The sequence below is a fragment of the Eptatretus burgeri genome, chromosome 17 (genome assembly GCF_056783735.1).
Source record: "Eptatretus burgeri isolate ZD-2024b chromosome 17, Ebu_testis_v1, whole genome shotgun sequence".
In the NCBI taxonomy this organism is placed as follows: domain Eukaryota; kingdom Metazoa; phylum Chordata; class Myxini; order Myxiniformes; family Myxinidae; genus Eptatretus; species Eptatretus burgeri.
This window is the reverse complement of record NC_140977.1, coordinates 50871109-50884826: the sequence shown is the minus strand read 5'-3', so window position 1 is coordinate 50884826 and position 13718 is coordinate 50871109. Positions and strand designations below refer to the sequence as shown.

The 13718-nt window shown below is 43.9% G+C and overlaps 1 protein-coding gene across 2 annotated transcripts in view; it reads left to right on the top strand.

Annotated features, from left to right (window-relative positions):
• The window catches only part of LOC147010084 (voltage-dependent T-type calcium channel subunit alpha-1H-like), a 145358-nt gene that overhangs the window by 39921 nt on the left and 91719 nt on the right, over positions 1-13718 (top strand). For both annotated transcript variants that reach the window (XM_085861603.1, XM_085861604.1), the window contains exons 10-12: positions 2495-2680; positions 2793-2910; positions 6000-6155. In XM_085861603.1, coding sequence (XP_085717729.1) covers positions 2495-2680; positions 2793-2910; positions 6000-6155 — 460 coding nt within the window. The remainder of the gene's footprint in view (positions 1-2494; positions 2681-2792; positions 2911-5999; positions 6156-13718) is intronic.

Sequence of the window (13718 nt, the reverse complement as noted above, 5' to 3'; positions counted from 1 at the left end):
AAATTGTCTGTGCTAATGCCCGGCTTGATTCCCGCAAACAAAATTCAAACAGCTTGCCTGGTTTCGGAGATAATGGTATAGGCGATTTCCATTAGCGGCGATATTATGACGTCAACTTTTTTTTTCTAGGAAGAATTTCCAAAATCGGAGATGGTTACTGCCTGCGCGTGGGCTTTCTGCATATACATGGCAAGTTTCACGAAGATCCGATGAAAACTCTGGGTTGTGAAACAAAAAATGTCAAAAAAATAGGAATGACGTCATAAAAATTGATATGACGTCACAGTGATGTATGATATGTGCGGCAATTCATCTCTGCTAATGCCCTGCTCGATTCCCGCAAACAGAATTCAAAAAGCTTGCCTGGTTTCGGAGATAATTTTTTAGGTGATTTCCATTTGCAGAGATATTTTGACGTCATAACTTTTTTTCTAGGAGGAATTTTCAAAATCGGAGATGGTTACTGTCTGCGCGGGGTAAGTCTACATATATATGCCAAGTTTCAGGAAGTTTCGATGGAAACTGTAGGCTGCGAAACAAAAAAGTCCACAAGAACAACAACGTGAGTAAGACTTAGAGATCCATGCGTCGGGAAACATGCAAGCTCGCAGATTACCGCAAACACTTTTTCTTTCCCAACTTATCTGATTTCCGAGCTGGAAATATTGATGTCAGAAGGTCGGATGTTGTTTTCATCTTTTTAATCATATTTTATGGAAAGAAAATGGAGTTGGCCGAAACTTTGCGTGAAGCGATATTTAAATTTGGCGAACTCGCATTCGCGTGTGCTAAACGTGAAGCGACATTGTATGAAGATAATTTTTAAAAAACCTGGATGGTTTAAACAATTAATAAATCTCAATATGAATGTTCACTTTCACTCCTGATTCCGCCGCCTATTGATGCTGTTCTTCGGCCCTTGTTTTGAAGGAATTTTTGATACTCTTGCTCTGTTTTCCTTTCCAAAGTTAACATTTCAAAATAAACATTGAATTAATACACACGTTATGTTCCTTGACCTTAACTACTGTCATTTCCTTCCTCCGTACTCACTCACTCCTTTGTGCCCAAACTCTGTCCACCTGTACCATTTCACTTCTCAAGCTTTAAAACATTTTTTTTTCTTTATTACCCCACGCACGCGAAGCAAAAAGTGAGGTTAAGCAATTGGTTCACTTTGTCAGTCTGTCTGTCCACAATCATCAGTTTATGATTGAGGAACAACTTAATTCCGATTGAATGTTATATTTCAAACACGAATTGGAAAACGAACCTGTAGTTTAACCGTATTTTGGCTCTGAATTTGTCCTGATTGCACTTGCACAGAGAAGAGTGAGATAATCTTTCTTCTCTGTCTGCCTGCCTGGTCGCCAAACAAAATTGAAAATCATTCCAAACAGGAAACTTGCGGTTTTTAAGGACGTCACAAAGGACACAAACAACAGGCATGAAGAACTAACAGCTGTAAACTGCATCAACAGCTGTAAACTTGCAGATTTTTTTTTTCTGAAACTTTTAAAAGTATGTATTTTATTTCAGTTTACTTACATACTAAAACACTATTGAATACAAATCACCTTTTTGCCACTTTCAAAACCTTTCCATTGAGCAGTACTTGGACATGTTAAATAAGGTGGTGTGTAAGACTCGCATCAACGGCGGTAAACTTCCAGATTTTTTTTATTTTCTGAAGCCTTTAAAAGTCTTTATTTTATTTGAATTTAATTCTATACTTGAACACTGGACCACAAATCGACTTTTTGCCATTTTCAACACCTCTCCGTTGAACAGTACTTGAACATGCTAAATAACCTGGTGTATAAGACTCCATCAATGGTGCTAAACTTCTGGAATTTTTTTATACGACCTATAAAATCATTTATAAAACCTGTGTGGGGTAAGGTGTTCCATGAACTCTCCAGTAGATAAAGGGTGTAGGCTCATGGAGGAGTTGAATGACAAAGGGCAGCAAGTTTAGAAACTACCAGGTTGTAGGGTTAAGTGGATATACAGAGGGAGGGAAGGAGGCATAACACAGGGAGTACAGCCTTTGATGTGCTGTGATTAGTTGATAATAAGGCCAAGGAGATGTAGCGACAACACCTCTTGTAGTAGCTGTCCAGAGAAGTGCATTGTATGGTTTGCTTGCTGATCCTTGTGGAGAGATCTTTCATCTTTGTGTATGTGCATCCCCCCCCCCCCACCCATACCCCTTGGTAGTGTGTAAACCTGGTACCCTTTGTCATTCACCTTCCCCATCAGCCTCGGTAAAAATGTACAAAAGTGGAATCTGCAGCAAACCTCCATTGTTCATCGACATTTTGTGTGACGTCATGGCAGAACAGCCATTGCACGCTGACGTTATGCTGACATACCACAATGTTATGCATTTTTACTTATTTTGTGTCACTTCTATACCCGTAATCGCTCGTTGAGGGCATCGAGGCCAGAACCTCAACGAGAGACCCCCGCTTTCTCGTGTCATCCATGGCAGCATTTGGGAAATCGTTGGCCAATCAGGAGGCGGACTGTCTGTACTTCGCACCTTCCGTCTACTGCGTGTACTCAAACTCGTGCGCTTTCTGCCGGCTCTGCGCCGCCAGCTTATGGTCCTCATGAGAACGATGGACAATGTTGCCACCTTCTGCATGCTGCTTATGCTCTTCATCTTCATCTTCAGGTACATCGCCAGACAGAGCAATTGTTTGCAAATAAATCTCGAGTTTGCATGTGTGGTGCACAATAATTTTGTGAAAACTAATGTACGCCATTGGGATGGCCATGTGGTTCAGCATTCTGGGTATGCACCTGTTTGGATGCAAGTTCAGCATGCATACGAAGAGAGGAGACACCCTTCCTGACCGCAAGAACTTTGACTCATTGCTTTGGGCCATTGTCACCGTTTTCCAGGTATCCACCTTTGAATTGTATCATGTGTACAGACTTCATACATTTGTTTTCTGTGTACTCTTGGACAAGGTGTTGAACAACCTCGTGGCCATTGGTGTCGGGCTCTTTTGTTTACCAAAGATATTATAATAAATAGCCTTTATTACTGTGCTTGTGAGGGTATGGAGGGGTCAGGGGTCAACCAACGACACACACGTGGAGGTGGGGGGATATCACGGCCCACCTTTCTCAACGACATTATTTTATAAACCTTCCTCTTAATATCACTTGGTGTCCATTTTGTGTTTGTCCCCTCCAAAAAAAACCAATGGATCCCAACCCCTTTAGGTGCTAAAACAAGTGTGGTTGCTCAAGGTCAGGGTTAATAACACTGAACAACAAATTTCAAAAAAATTTTTTACTGGAGATGTGTAAAGTGATTAAGACTAATTTGGGTACGCTGATTTCAAAAATCATAACCGTTTTGCTGTATCATGTCAGGATTTTCAGGAACAGAAATATTCCCATTGCCTAGAAGTCAGGATTTCAATGAAATTTACATATGTCTTTAACATGTCTATTTCGTACAATTGTTGTTAACTTGTGTTATATTTCTTTCTTTCAGATAAAGATGAGTAGGCATTCCTGTACCAATCATCCTGACAACTTCTGTTATGTCTGTGGTCTGTATACCAAAAAAGATCAACAGCGAAGTATATCTACAGCAGTGAAAATGAAGGCCGCCTACTTTCACTACTTCGGGTGTAAGGTGGGGGACCAAGAACAGAGCTGGGCACCACACATCTGCTGCACAAGCATCGCCGGCTTCAACAAGAAGAATAAAGGTCACATCAAGTACGCTGACTGCGTCTCTGCTCGTAAACCTGTGCCTCATGATGACGAGAACCCCGTTCCAACACCTCCAGCTGATCAGAACATAGCTGTAAGCAGTGGTGAAGAGGATGGTGATGATGAACCTTTTGAACCCGACACTCAAGAATCACACCTTCTGAACCAGGGAGACTTAAATGATCTTGTAAGAGATCTCTCGCTGTCAAAGGCGAAGGCAGAGCTGCTTGGATCAAGGCTGCAGCAGTGGAATCTACTTGAACCTAACACCAAGATATCCTTGTTCAGAGCACGTCACAGAGACATGGCTGAGTTCTTTGAGATGGAAGACACGATGACATTCTGCAGTGACATCAACGGTCTGTTGAAAGAACTTGGGTGTGATCACGATCCTGCAGACTGGCGCCTCTTCATCGACTCGGGGAAGAACAGCTTGAAGGCTGTTTTGCTCCACAATGGCAACGAGAAACCATCAGTCCCACTGGCTCACGCGTTCGGCATGACGGAGACCTATGAGACTATGCGGCAGCTGCTTGATTCCATCAAGTACAATGACTTCAACTGGCACATCTGCGGAGACTTGAAAGTGGTGGCGCTGTTGTTAGGGCTGCAGTCAGGCTACACGAAATACATGTGCTTCCTTTGTCTCTGGGATAGCAGAGACGACAAGAATCACTGGACGAAGAAAGATTGGGAAGAGCGAAAAGAGCATGTACCTGGTCGACACAACGTGAAGCATGTCGCCCTTGTCGACCCAGCCAAGGTTTTCCTTCCACCACTCCACATAAAGCTCGGCTTGATGAAAAGTTTTGTACGGGCAATGGATCTGAATGGGCGTGGGTTTTTATACCTCAAGGAAAAGTTTGGCAACACCTTGTCGGAGGCCAAGATCAAGGCTGGTGTCTTTGTTGGACCGCAAATCCGACAGATTATGAAGGACGAAACTTTTCCGACAACTCTAAACCCCAAAGAGCTGGCAGCGTGGAGGAGCTTCAAAGCTGTGACGGACAACTTCTTGGGGAACGAGCGCGCGGACAACTATGAAGAAATAGTGCAGCAGCTGCTGGAGTCCTTCAGGAAACTTGGCTCCAGGATGTCCCTGAAAATCCATTTCCTACACCAGCACCTGAACTTCTTCCCTGACAACTTGGGAGCAGTCTCGGACGAGCACGGCGAGCGATTCCACCAAGAGATTTCACTCATGGAGACGCGTTACCAAGGGCTGCACAACCCGAACATGATGGGCGATTTCTGCTGGTTCCTGCATCGTGAAACTGACACAGAGCAGCACAAACGCAAAGCCAAATGCCTAAAGCATTTTTAATTACATTCTAGTGGAGTTTTTCTGTAATTTCTATAATTTTGAAGCATTCATGATGAAATAAATGAATAAATGAATTTTTGTAAATTTCATTGAAATCCTGACTTCTAGGCAATGGGAATATTTCTGTTACTGAAAATCCTGACGTGATACAGCAAAACGGTTATGATTTTTGAAATCAGCGTACCCAAATTAGTCTAAATCACTTTACACATCTCCAGTAAAAAATTTTTGTTGTTCAGTGTAATGAATGAGAGAAAGAATCCATCCATCCATCCATCCATCCATCCATGGGGACCACACTCTGAGCAGAGCGTTGGTACTACCTCAGCAGTCTTCTCGGCTATTGGGTACAATCCTGGACGGGTCGCCACTCCAACACAGTATACCAGCAAGCTGGTGCTCATTTTGCTGATCTTGGAAGGATGACAGGTCGAGTTTACCCCACCTGGAATTAATTCAACAGCAGAGTGGGATTCGAACTCAGGATCCTAGGATCCCAAAGCCACCACCCTAACCATTAAGCCCACACCAGCCATAGAGGAGGAAGAGTGCCTATGGTTTTGAATTCTTAAAGCAATGTTTTGTTTGACACTAAATCACAACATCATTGTCAGCCATTTTGGATTTTTGTCTTCAGTGGGAAATTCATGAGACAATTCAGGATGGTGAGCCCAAATACTGCACATGAATTGTATTACCTTCTCAGGTATTGGCACAGGTGAAGCATACAAGACTTCGTTAAATGTCTGCGTTTCTTCGTCTCGCTCCCTCCGCCCAGACTCTTAAAGTTGTCTGTGTCTGTCTGTCTCAAGAGGAAGAGGAAGAGTGAAATCAAAATATGGTGTCACGATCAGATGAGGTGGATGAGGGACAGGATTGGAACCATGGCTTCTGATGTGAATGAAAGGGGTTTTTTTCCCCCCCCTTAATCCCTCAGATATTGACTCAAGAGGACTGGAACGTGGTGCTGTACCACGGGATGGCTTCGACGTCACCTTGGGCTGCCCTCTACTTCATTGCACTCATGACTTTTGGGAACTACGTCTTGTTCAACCTACTCGTTGCCATCTTGGTGGAGGGCTTCCAAGCAGAGGTGGGTGAAAATAGTTAAATTTCATTGTTTGCACATTATCATTGTATGATTATCTATATGTATTACTAAAACTCTCATCTTGTGTGTGTGTGTGTATATATATATATATATATATATATATATATATATATATATATATATATATATATATATATATATATATATATATATATATATGTATGTATGTTCCAGAAATACAGCCAAAACGGTACACGATAGCGCAAAAATTTTAGGGCCACCTTACTCACCATTCTCCTGCGGTGTGCAGTATCAAGTTTCGTTCAAATCGGGCAACGAAAAAATTATTTAAAAAATCAATTCCCAATTCAGTCAAGTTCTCTTCGGGAGAATTTGATCAATGCAAACAACCTCAGCGGTATCGTTCGCTGGAGCTATCTTTTTTTTTTTTCTTGAAATGATTTTTTTCATCAACCGCTGTCACAACGGGAACCCAACGGGTTCACGGGTCATCTAGTTTACCTTAAAGGTGACTGCCATGTATGCGATGAGATAACGTTTTGAGACGAGGTGGCGGAAGGGAGGAAAGGGTCAATGGTTGATGTCACCACCTCCTGGATGTCAATCATGTTGCCAAATTATCTTGGTGGGGTGGGGCTATCGGCTGATACCTTGTGCAAAAGGGGAAGGTGTGGTGGAGAGGAAGGGGACCAGGGGTTAATAATTTGAGATAAAATGTATTTGAGAAAATTGAGGGATAAAGTGAGGCTAAGAGGACGAAAGGAGGTGAGGGAGGATAAAAGAGGAGATTGTGAGGTGAGGGAAGGGAGGAGGGGGTGTTTGAGGCAAAAGGGGTCTAGTTTTTGAGTGCGTACTATGTAGATGGCTGATGTACAGGATAATAATTTAATAATGTAAAGAATTACCAAGCAAACTACTGTTACACAGTATTTATATGCAAGGTGTTTCAGCTTTTATCATCAGGTTTTTCTTTACAGATTAATATGTTCGCAGAGAAGTGTGCCGTTGAAATCAATTCCACAGTCGCTGGATGCAAATAAAGCACTTCCGTGAGCCTCGACCTTGCAAAGATCCCTACGGCCACAGGAAAATGTTGTGTCTTCAACACAGTAAAACAGGTTGGAGAACCTTGGAGTTTCCTGAATTTATCCCCAGCAGTCAAAACTTGCTCAAATACATCAGCCAAAACTACGGGCAACAGAACGTGGCCAGACAGCGACTCGTGGAGCAATATGGAACCACATCTACGTTTTCATGAGTGATGCCTGTGAGCGGGAGGGAGGACTCCCCAAATCACTGCGCGTTGTTTCATCGACGCCAGGTGAGATGGCCTGGCGAGTTGCGGTGAGAACAAGGGGACGATTCCTGCAGCAACGCGTATCTGGGTGCAGCGACCAACTCTGAACACCCGCCGCTCGAAGCCGACGTTGTTAGTGTGATCTTGCTGCATAACCTCTGGACCCGGATTATGACCTGAGACCGATGTGTAAAAACGCCATGAGAACATGTTCACAAACATGACTCCCGCACTGTAGCGACACGACCCTTGCCAAAAGGATCACTCGGTTGTATACATACTAAACACACGGATAACAAAGAGATCCACTCGATGGGTTTGGCTCACGGCGATGGTACGGAGTCACCATCTTCCTTTCCTTTCGCCTCCTCCCTTTCATCCTGCTCCTTAATTTTCTCCCAACTACATCTGATTAGTTATTTACACAATGTGTTTGTCGTGAGACCGGTGTAATGAGATGGTCAGTTAGTTGCTGTGATTGATGCCTCCACTACCCCATCAAGCATTGTCGGGTGCTTCTTGTTGTTGTTGTTCTTGTTGTCCCGAAAATCTTTACCTGACAAAGAGGCTGCTTGGAACGTGAGTTTAATCGATGTCGGCTGTAAGAAATGGCTGTGAGGACTAGAAAATGTCCGTGTGGCACTCAGGTCCTTCAAGACTGAGACTTATGCCTTTATGGTCACGTGATCCGAGTTTGGAGGTGATGTGTCTGTAAAATGTATGTGCATGACGTCGGTGTCATCTCACATCTTGAGTCGGTGTGCTCCTTCAGTTTAATTTATTATTCCTGACTGCTAACCTCATAACTGGTGCTCATCAGGGCAGAGACATTGTGTTCGTGTGGCAGAATACTTGTCGCGAATGGGTTGTGCGGCGAATGCTGTGATGGGACTCGGTCTGTGCCCTTCTGCCTCATCAAGTTCGGAGGTTCGATTTGTGTGTGTGTGTATGTGTGTGTACCTGCAGTCCCCCTACAATGCCTTATGATTGAACTGCAGCCGATACCAGGAAGAGAATTAAAATTCTCATTTTTATAGACTAGTAGAGGAACAGCTGAAGAGGAACTCTGGTAGAGTTTAAAACAGAAAAGGGCTTACCTTGTGTAGCTTTTTATAGTTGCTTTATTCAGCTTTCTTCTTCGGCTAGAAGAGCATGGGAGGAGTATGTATGTTGTTATGGGTATGCCGGCCAGGTCACGAGTGGCCTCTCTCAGACCTGCTTCCCGAGCTTTGGCCCTGAACTCGACGAGCCGCAGATAACTCCGCAGCAGGATGGGTTGCTAAGCAACCATGGATGCCAGACGATAAATTTAGGTAGAGTCCTCGCGTCCAATTCCCATGTTGCCTTCCCAGCAAATTCATCCCCCCCCCAGATAGGAAACCGCACTCTTGACACCCCACTCCAATGAATCGAGAACGGCCAAGCGGAACCGTAAATGAGACGTCGGCTAATCTATGAACGTAGCAAAACTGCAGAGCAAAACTCCCATCCACTGTTTACATACTCTGTCTAACCAATCGAGAAAGAGATACTCGGGCAGGTTGGAAACGAATGGTCATGTTTATGAATAAACACGTATATTCAAGCAATTCAGTGTCAGAAAAGAAAGATATGCCCTAATACACGTAAGCCCCTCAGACAGTCACCTTATCATGAAACTACAGATAGAGGCACCTCATTCACTCTGAGAAATTAGACAAGTAAGGGTGATAGACAGATATAAAGAAGGTGGGGCGGATTGGTAACCACTCGCTCACCCGATGTAGCATTAGGATTCTCATGTACGCACTACTTGTGAATGTTTTGCAGCTGTAGAGGAACTCTGGTAGAGTTTGAAACGGCAAAGGGCTTACCTTGTGTAGCTTTTCATAGTTGCTTTATTCAGCTATCTTCTTCGGCTAGAAGAGCATGGGAGGAGTATGTATGTTGTTACGGGTATGCTGGCCAGGTCACGAGATAACTCTGCAGCACGATGGGTGCAGGGTTATGTTCTGCCCAACATGAAAAAGGGGTGAGGGGGCATAAGAGAGGGTGATTGTGTGATGTGCCGTGTGGGGAGAGATGCGAGTGTATGCTTCCTAATGAAAAAAGAGGAAATCGGTGAATGCGAATCAGTAACCAAGCTCTGAACGAGTCGAGGGCGCCACCGTTGATTGCTCTTGTACTATCCAAGTGAACGATTGGAAATGGAACAAGCAAGAAAAGGATAATGTGTCCATTTGTATTCACTGGCACGTCCAAGGAAGAACTCTGCGGCTCATCAGCACTCGCTACTTGGCTGGTTCAATCGCTCCCAACAGAGCCCATCCACGCAGGACTTCACGTCCACCCGGCTCGCTCCTCCAAGACTGTCCGGGTGCTGCCTTCTCATTTGAGCGCTGCTGTTGTCAGGCTGCTTTCATTGGTTGAGACACCAGCTCGGCGACGCCCTCCACTGGCAACCCTGCCCATATGCGTTCCTTGGCTGGATGCTACCCAGCATGACTTGGTGATGTTCCTTTGGTTTTAATTTGTATTGTGGTTTTGTAATGAAATGTGTGTTTTGTCAAGTTTGATGTTGTGTCTTGCAGAGTGTGTATGGATGCGCTGAAATGAGGTGTAGGGTGAGAGAGATTAAGAGGGATGGGTATACAGATATGAAGAGAGGGGATCTCAAGAGAAGTACAAAGGGAATTCCAATCTGCTACATGTACACAATGCATTTTCCTGTCCATTGATGCGAGGGGAGAGGTAATCCAACTGAACAAAATACACCTGATATATCTAAACTCCAGGGTTCCTTTATGTGTTGGGTTTAACTCCCCAGGGCCTTCCAAAACCGCAACACCACATTCAGTTTGTTCGTTCTGAATCTGGGAGCTTGGCGGTTCAAACCCCGGCTGAGTCATACCAAAGACTTTAAAAAATGTTCCGTGCTAACTTCCTTCCTTGATGCTCATCTATCTATAATTCCAGCAGTGTGTGTGTGTGTGTGTGTGTGTGTGTGTGTGTGTGTGTGTGTGTGTGTGTGTGTGTGTGTGTGTGTGTGTGTGTGTGTCTGCGACCGCTGTTTCTCGACAACCACTGGTCCGATCTCATTGAAACTTGCCCGGTATATTGCTGGGGACCTGAGGATGTGCCTTTTCAAGGTTTGATATTAATCGGACAAGTGCTTCCCAAGTTATGGCCATTTATTTACCAAACCAATGACATGACACGTTGCTGCGGCCATTTATTTACCAACCAATGACATGACACGTTGCTGCGGAGGCGTGGCTGCGTAGGCCGGTGCGCGGCCGGCCGACGATGACGTCACGGGCCGTGCCAGTTACATGGCAGCAAATGTCATGGCAAGCAAAGACAGGGAGGTAAACTTGATTTTAATTTGGATTTTCATTAACTCTGTGTGTGGAAGTGTGGTTTTCGCGAGAACGCGAGAGCGAAGGAACGGCCTGTGCGGTTGTCGTTTCTGGCACGCGGTTTGAAAATTTTTTTTGTTTGCTTGTTTGCACATACGGGCACACACGTACGGGCATGCATGTACGGGCACGCACTAGTAATTTAAAAGGAGAGAGCTGCGAAGGTAAAGAAACTGCTTCAGCAGCACCAAAACTACAAAGAGTATGGTACATAAAAAAAAGAAAAGAAAATCAGGTTGTCAAGGGAAACGGAAACACACAAAGAAATACCATGAATGAGAGTACATAAGCTGCAGATTGACAAAGGGGACTTGGTTAGCGAGGATAGAGAAGAATGTGTGCGGCTACAAAAGGAGCGAGCAATACAAAGGGGGACCTGGCAGCATGGACATAAAGATAAGGGTTCTGTGATCATGTCTACCAAGTACATAATATTGAACTACCTCGAAGCTGATGTTAATACTGCAACATACTCTTATCTGGAGGAGAGTGTTACAGGAATGAAATAATTGAACACGTACAGGCACAAAAACAAGCGTTTCTTCCTGTCGCCCCAAAAACAAATTCGAATCTCTGATTTTGTGTCGGTTATGAAAGTTTGAATGACATGTGCATGATGAGTTTCAGGTACTGTCAGTTTTCTAATGAAGTTGGATTGAATGTGCAACCGGAGGGAAAGCGTTTGACGCAACACGATATCAGACTTCGTGGCTTCGATTGAGAATTTATTCATCACGCCGCTCTATTTCAATCTCTTGCCACCAGCAGATCATCAAGAATTGATTGAAAAACCAAGACCAGCACATTGTTTTGTCAACATCGATTTTCAGGAAAGTAACAGGCATCCAGAATGTGATCTCTGCAGTCAAGAGGTTTTTTTTGTTTTTTTGTTTTTAATCTTCCTTTGTCCCGTGGAGCTTGTACACACGCCGCACGCTCCGGGGCCAACTGCAGTGGGAGACCATGGTGTCCTTTTACATGGGTTACAAAACACAGGTGGAGAGAGCGGACAAATGAACATGGTGCCTGTGATCTCAGCATCGTGACTTAATAAGTGCTTTGATAGGAACAATGAGCAAGCGAATGATGGAGTTTGTGTGTACAGTTTATAAAAAAAAAAATTGCAGAATGGAATTCTATCAAACAATGAACACGTCTATTCAGTGGAGGAGTTTTAAAGCTTTGTTCTCAGCAACAATAGCTGAGTGCTCAGTGGGAACAATAAGTAGGCTTTCGGCCGAAAGGCAAATTAGAGCCGTAAGTCATTCCAATGTAAACTAGAAGGGCACTTGGTGGAGCGCATACCTCCGCCAGGCTGAACGGTTCACCTTTTGTTATGCCACTGAAAGGCCGGATCCAGATTCGGATCTTCACCAAAATTGAATCATTTCATCCTTGGCACACACTCAACCTGTCCCACCACATTTCGTCCGAATCTGTCCTCAACGTTTTAAGATGTCGTGCCATATATAGTTTTAGCCCCATCTCACAATGGTGATGAATCACATAAAAAAAATTAAATAATTTTCGAATCCCGATCCGGATTCGGATGTTCATTGGAATCGAACCAATTCGTCCTTGTCACACACTCAACGTGTCCATCAAGTTTCATCCGAATCCGGCCACAACTTTTTGAGATATCGTGCTCTATATCAGTTTAGCCCCGTCTCTCAATGGTGAAGAATCACTTTTAAAAAAATCTTGTAGTCGGATCCGGATCCAGATCTTCACCAAAATCTAATCAGTTCGTCCTTGTCACACACCAAACCTGTCCACAAAATTTCATCCGGATATGTCCACAACTTTTGAGATATCCTGTGCACAAACAAACAAACAAGCAGTCATCGACTGGTACTTACGAAATTGTCAACTTGACCTCTGACCTTGTCTAATAAAAGCTGTCTCTAGAGAAGGTCGCGCCGCAAACCAGAAGTTTCTACGATGATTCTGTACCAAACCATCAAAAATCGAATGTTTGACCTCACTGTGACCTTGACCTTTGACCGATTTTGACCAAAATCTAATGAGCGCGAGCCATCACCCTCCTGAATCACGTGGTGTAATTTGACATTGGTAGCTTCTTCCGTTCTCGAGTTATCGTGCCTACAAACAAACGCACAAACACACACACATACAAACAAACACACAAACAGATGACGGAAGTCATCAATATACTTACAAAATCTTTATATTTCGTAAGTAACAAACAGACAAGCCGGTAGGCGGCGATGGGTCGCCGAGCAGGACTGTTAGTATTGCGACACTTTGACTGCTGACCTCGTGGAGATAGGTCATTATGCAAATGAGCAAACTTGTACTACTCATCGGGGAGTATTCACGTGCAAAAATTTGTTTGGATCGGTTGAGCCGTTTTGCAAGTATGGGGACTTGAATAGACATTTTGATCAAAAAATGCACTTATTGACCTTTGACCCCTGAAATAATCGAGATAGGTCATTATGCAAACGAGCAAAGTTGTAGTACTCATTACGGTCTATAAGCATGTAAAGTTTCATTCGATTCGGTTCAATCGTCTTGGAGCGAGTGTGCTTTGAAATTTCAGCAGGAATGCTCAATGGCCCTCGGACACCCAAGCTGAGAGGGTTGCCATTTGGAAACTATAAGATATAGAGCAAAATGGATGTCATATAGCGAATAGGGAATCACCTTAAGATTATGCTTATCAAATCTCATCCAGTTCCATCTACTGATAACTACTCGGTATCCATTTGAATGAAAAGTACCGAAAATGCGGTTTGAAATCGGAAATCCCCAAAGTTGGAGGGGTGCTGTGGGTGAACAAAGATCTAAATTGAAAATCCGGCTTGAACGTTTGTGCACAATGTATTCCAGACGATTAGTGTGAATTTTCATGACCATCCGACCATA